Genomic DNA, 6,583 nt, shown 5'->3' on the forward strand with positions numbered 1-6,583 from the left:
ATATGTTCTCATTCTTCTGGTTGTACATGATGTAGAATCCCACAGGTTGCATAGTTATATGTGTACACAGGGTAATAATGTCTAATTCGTTCTATTCTTCCTACCTCCAAAATCCTTCCCCTCCCTTCACTCCCCTCTTCTTAATCCAAAGTAACTCTATTCTTTCCTAGCCACCCCACCCCTTATTTTGAATTAGCATCCGCATATCAGAGAAAGCATTTGGCCTTTGGTTTCTTGGGATTGGCTTATTTTGCTTGGCATGATATTCTCCAGCTCCATCCATTTATTGGCAAATGTCATAATTTCATTCTTCAAGGCTGAGTAATATTCCATTGTGTGTGTGTGTGTGTGTGTGTGTGTGTGTGTACGTACGTATGTGTATATATATATAACATACACACACACGCCACATTTTCTTTATCCATTCATCTGTTGAAGGGCACCTAAGTTGGTGATTTTACATCCTGCTATCCAGTCCCTTTTTATGTTTTATTTAGAGAGGGGGTCTCACTAAGTTGCTTAGGGACTCACTAAGTTGCTAAGGCTGGCTTTGAATTTGTTATCCTCCTGCCTCAGCCTCCAGAGCCTCTGGGATTACAAAAAGTGGTTTTAGGAAGGCAAATCTTGACATAGAATGAAGGATGGGCCTCAGGGGAGGGCAAAATGGGATAAAGGGAGCAGGAGAGGGTGATGTGGCTATGGAAACCTCCAGTTAGGTGATGTCACAATCCTGTAGTTTGGGTAATATAAAGGAAAGAGGATACCTGCAACAGAGAAGATGAGAAAAATATAGGAGGAAAACTCAGTTTTTGTGGGTTGCTTGGAATCCCCTGATTACCATTTGTAACATTGTTTCTGTGTGTGTGTGTGGGAGGGGACCTTCAGAGTCTAAAAACAAAGATTTATAAATAAACCTTTGTTACCTGGATAGTTTTCAAGCTGGGGAGAATTTATACAAAAGTCTTACAATTCTAGTCTGATAGTTATTGGTCAAGGAGCTATTCCTGAAGATCTTTTCTCCTCTCATCAATGGTCCAGCCCTCTCTCCACAATGGCTATTTGAAACTCTCCAGGCATGGTTGTGGACCCCAGTTGTATGACATACTCTGTTTACCTCCATCTGTTTTTCTCATCTTTCCCTGCAAGCTTGGAAGAACACCAATCCTCTTTCATTCTGAAAGAGTGAGCCCTTCCATCTGTGATGGCTCTAGTGAGGGAGGGACACCACACCAAATTATCACAACCTCTAGTTCCTTACCTTCCACTGCCTTTTTCCTGCCAAAGGGCATCACCCCATCATAAATACTACAAAACAAAAACTAGCAACAAAAAACCTTTATCAAATACTTGCTCATTACAGAAAAATTAGAAGCTAAAAAGAGTTGTCAAGAAAAGTGAAAGCACTAATAATCACACTACGCAGAGATAACAAGTTGGTGTATTTCTAGATTTTTTCCTATTATCATACACAATGTACATTTTTCATAACCAGACAATACTATTTCTTGCATAAGTCACAAATACTATTCCCAGGTATTGATTTAAAAAAAAAGCAAAAAACTGAGAGCTGTGTAACATCAAACACACAGATATAACCTGAATTAAATCATACCATACAGCTGGATTTTTTCCCCAATTTTCACTACTATATGTATTGTTTAAATGACCAGTTTTCTGTACTTTTTTAATTTTGTTTTTGAGACAGGGTCTTGCTCTGTTGTTCAGACTAATCTCAAACTCCTTGATTCAACTGATCCTCCTGCCTGAGCCTCCCAAGGAGCTGGGACTGCAGCCTGCCACCATGCCCAGTTCTTTTACATTAATCTTTGATGACATTCCTAATAATCTGTTTTCTTAGAATAAAATCTTATAGGAGAGGGTTAAAGATCAGACTATATGCAAAATAAACTGCTTTCCAGAAAGGTGAAAGCAAGGTATATTTCTACCAGCAGATGACAAGAATTTCTGTAGCACGTCCCAATAACACAGGTTCCACTATCTTGGATAAAACATTCACCCTGTTTTCAACAGATCCTATAAATAAAATACTAATCTTCCTTTCATAGCTCAGATGATTTAATCGACAGCATATATTTATTACCTTCACTTTACCACCCACACTTTATTCCATTACACTCTTTCTCCCCCTCAATAGCTTCACTGAAATTGCTCTAAGGCTGGTGATCCTGTTCTCACCCCATGACCACCTGTTTTAGACTCGTCAGGAGCCCATTTTACCATACACTTCCCATCTTCCAGGTCATCTGACTACACCGATCTCCTTCTTCTACAAGGATTCAATCCTTTCTTCTGTTACACATCACATTCTCTTCACATCCAATTTCTATAGTCTATCTTCATTAATGTTTCTTTGCCACTTCTTATTACTTAAACTATGACAGACCTCCAAGGTTCAGTCCTTGCCACTATTCTGTGCTACTACAGAAGGACTCCTCCATTCTATTTTAATAATCAGATCTACAATGATGGCTCCCATATTTTTCTGTTCCTGTGTCTTCTGGACTTTGATAGAGGGTTTCCCATCATCACCTATAACTCAAAGCCACCTACACCAAAACAATGCATTTTCTCTGCCAAATGAACATAAAATCTTTGATGTTACTCCTGATTATTTCCCCAGCTTCCTTATTTCTGACAATGAGGTAACACTTGTGCAGCACTCTATGCTCAAATGCTTGTCTTTTAAGTTCTATCTTAAATTATGCAGTATCTCTAAACTCTTGCTTCTTCAAGACATTTTCTACATACAATCCTTTTTTTATTTTTTTATCATTTCCACCATTACGTCACACATGGATTATTGTTATACTGTCCCAGGCCACAACAATTTATCTTGTATGCAAATGTCTTGAAAATTTCCCAAAGATGTTTCTTTGATTAGTTCTGCTTAAAGGCTTCTTTTTTAATTCAAATCAAACCAATTCAAACTCCTCATAAAGAGCTAATATCTCCTGATCGAAATCTAAGCCAATCCTTTCTCCTTCTTTCTCCCTCAGAACTTGTCCACATTACTGCTCCTACCTTTGCTCATGTTACTCCACCTCCTCCAATGACAAATGTCTAATGAAACCTCCTATTGACAATCCTACCCTTACATCTTTTCCTTTCTTAGTATTCCTGAAGCCAGCTGTGTACTGGCTCTTGGGAAAGACTGGTGAGAAATCCTCATCTACAGTGTTGCCAATAACCCTCACCACAGCAGATTTCAAGCTATCAATTTAACACTCCAATTGTAAAATTGGGAAAAGATATGCACAATGTTGGCAGGAACTGGTCCCAGGAGACCACAGCAGCAATTTCCAGAAGTTAATATATATTATTTTGTATAGGTTCTCTGGGTGCCTTGAATAGATTGGTTTAGTCATTGCAATAAACTAGCCCTAGGAAAAGAAGCAGTTCATTCTTGTCAAGAGCTTTCACAATATATATGGCACACAGTGTGTGCTCAATAAAAATCTATTGGCAAGACTTGGAGGGGTGTCATAAGCAAAGCCAAAGATGGGAGTGGTTAGTAAGAACAAACAAAAAAGCAATGAGGGAGCAGAGTGAGGTGGAAATAAAATCAGAATGGGAGCCAGGAAATACTGGTTATGTCACAGCTTTGTATGTGTGTGACTCTTAGCAAGTCAATTCCCTTCTTGGGCCTTTAGTTACCAAATGTATAAAAATTAATTGGACTACACAACTTGTAAAATATCCCTTGACTCATATGCTCTGGGATGTGAGTTCAACTCACAAGAAGGTGCCCACAGTCCACTGCATTGGGAATAAAAATGATGATAATAACATCATTTTAAAGTCTGACAAGTTAATGGAGATTGAGGCAACAAAACTTTTCTGAATGTGTAAGGCCATTCCATTCTTTTGACCTAATAATCATCCTACAGAAAGAGATAATGTCCTAAAAGCTGCATCTACTTCATTCTACTCTCAGGGGAAAAGAGGCATGGAAACTCACTTTATATCTACTTATTCCAAGATATTTCCTAGTGTCCCCCATCAAAATATGACCTGAGGATTTAAGAAGAACAGAAAGACCCAGTTTTTAGCCTCCTGGAATCCACAGCAATGTGAGTCAGTAGCCATTTAACTCCTATTCATTCATACCCATGCTTTTTATAAACTGCTCTGAGTAACTGATGCAAGCTTTAGATCCTCTTTTTCAAAAACAGGCATATAATCATGAAACTTGAATAAAATTTCAGATGTTCACAAGACCTCTCATCTGTGTAGGTGTCTGAAGTACTGCAAGTTAACAACCTGACCTATATCTACATTTACAAAACACTCAAGAAATTCAAGTCCATAAAAGCCTGTATTGTTTGCTTACGGAGAACAGCAAAGATTTCTAATGGAAAAACTAAATGTAAATGTCCACTGTTTAAAGAATTGTTTGTTATTTGAAATTTTATTCACCTAGAGGACCTTATTCCTGAGAAGATCAGGTGCATTCAGGGTCCTATGGTCATAGACAATAGCAGCTTACTCCAAATAGTATTGTGGGTCAGTGTGCTTACATTATGTTTCTATTTGATCTCTCATTCCTTTGTTTATGTTGCTTATTATCAATCTTCTTTCTTGAAAAGCCATTTGCACACAAATGTACATTTCCATTTCAAAAATAAATTTGCATTTCATGACTCTTCCATTTCACATTAATGAGACCCTTGGCCATGACAAATACTTATGTACTCATATCCTGAATGAGCAGTTTCAACAATGGCAAAGAACACAAATTTCAGAAGGAGAGGACACTGCCTTCTGCGCTGCCTTTTTTTTTTGGAAGTGATCATGGACAAATCACTTAACCCTCTGACCTGTTTCATTTACAGGAATGTGAGGGGATAATAAGACTTACCAGATTGGGCTGCTGTGAGAAACTGATCAAATAAATGTATGTGAATATGTTTAGCTATAAAACAGACAAAATAAAGCAGATCCCATGATGTTGCTCACAAAAATATCTTGCATTCACAGATCATTTATAAAGAATTGCTCAACCTTAGGTATTATTAAAGTCTTTCTATCTGAAGTAAAATAAATTATTCTTTAATGGCTAAAGGAATTGCCTTGGTTAAGTGCCCAATAGTAAAGTTCTAAAGCATCAGATGCCTACAGAGCAGCTTTGGAAGTTCCATGATGCACAAGTATAGTCCAAGACAAGAAGTGAAATCAATCTGAATTCCAACTAGTCAAAGACGCTTTCACACAGCCTGTTTTAATTTTTTTTTTTTTTTACAAAGCACTGATTCTTTCACTTGTCCTATTGAAAAGTTTTAAAAAGTATTTAATAGAATGTACACAAAAGACTTTAGATGAATTAAATCAAAACTGACAAAATCAAATGAAATCAATACTAGTATTTGAACTTTTCTTTTTTAGCAGAGGGGGTATTTGCATTATAGGAAGTAATAATCTCTAAGCAAAACAGATTTTCCATTACATTCTTCACTGAAACACAAGATAAGCCAAGTAAAAACATTACCTTTTGGGGGAAAATGCAGGCTACACAGTAAGCTTGTGAAACTTACACATTCATTATTTATGGGGGGTGCTGGAGATCGAATCCAGGGCCTTTCACCCACAACACTATCTTTTTGGCACTGCTTCATTTACATAACAATGTATATTTGCATTCTTTCAATAAATGAGTTTGGGGTTATTCTTCCTTTAAGAATTGAACAACTTTTTAATAATCTTGTACCATGGAACAAAAGCAAAAGCTCATTACATCTCATCCAAGTTCATAAAGATGACCAAGAAAACTGTCCTGGCACCTACAAGAGTGAAGATGCCAACACTGATTTCTCAGTCCTACAGTAATGCCAAAGCTCTGTTGCTTTCCTGAAGAAGACGAATTAGTTCCTAACTTCAAAATACCCACCACACAAATGTCTACTGAGAAAACAAACTGCAGATCCTGTATTTACATAAAACTTTCCTCCAAGAAATTCAAAGCACTTAGTTGTAAGATTGTTTAAAAATAATGTATCCCTCCTCCGTTTAAAGAAAACATTTATTATTATTCTGTGAGACTTTAAACTCCTTTCCCATTCAGACACTAAATGTAAAACTCCAGGCTCAGGTTGTCTGACAGCAAGAATAAACTCATCTGATGATGGGGAGCGAGGCGGAGAGGGAAGATTCAATTAGAGTAACGGGTAGGGAAAGTTAAGGTGGAAAGCAAAATGAAGTTCTAGGAATAGCAAATGATTTGAGTTCAGAGGAGGCTGGGGCCCGAGAGAAAGGAAAGGAGGGTGCAAGGGCCCCTTAAATTGGTGGGAGCTGGGTAAATAGAGAGCCAGGTGCTAGGGTTAGGCCCCAGCGTCTGCTAAGCAGCAGCTTGCTCAGTCCTGGCTCTCTCCCATTATTGACACTAAGAAGGTAGAATTCCGAGCCACCGTGCGTCGTGAAACCGAAGAGCTCTCCGGCCTGAGCCGCAGGATTCCCCTTCCCCAGCCCACTGAGTCTCACCAACCGCCAGGCGCAGGCCGCGGAGGCTCCCCATGGCCGCCTACTCCGCCAACCACAGCGGTGGCGCTGGTGCGCTCAATGTCACCAA

The 6,583-nt window shown here is 38.5% G+C and overlaps 1 protein-coding gene across 3 annotated transcripts in view; it reads right to left on the reverse strand.

The window, feature by feature from the left end:
- Positions 1-6,533, reverse strand: part of Fam162a (family with sequence similarity 162 member A) — a 24,246-nt gene extending 17,713 nt beyond the window's left edge. For all 3 annotated transcript variants that reach the window (XM_047563472.1, XM_047563475.1, XM_047563474.1), the window contains exons 1-2: positions 6,500-6,533; positions 1,259-1,319 (exon numbers count right to left, since the gene is read on the reverse strand). In XM_047563472.1, the coding sequence (XP_047419428.1) occupies positions 1,259-1,319; positions 6,500-6,529 (91 nt within the window). In that variant the 5' untranslated portion in view covers positions 6,530-6,533. The remainder of the gene's footprint in view (positions 1-1,258; positions 1,320-6,499) is intronic.
- Positions 6,534-6,583: the final 50 nt, after the last annotated feature.

This window comes from Sciurus carolinensis, chromosome 9 (genome assembly GCF_902686445.1).
Source record: "Sciurus carolinensis chromosome 9, mSciCar1.2, whole genome shotgun sequence".
Taxonomy (NCBI): domain Eukaryota; kingdom Metazoa; phylum Chordata; class Mammalia; order Rodentia; family Sciuridae; genus Sciurus; species Sciurus carolinensis.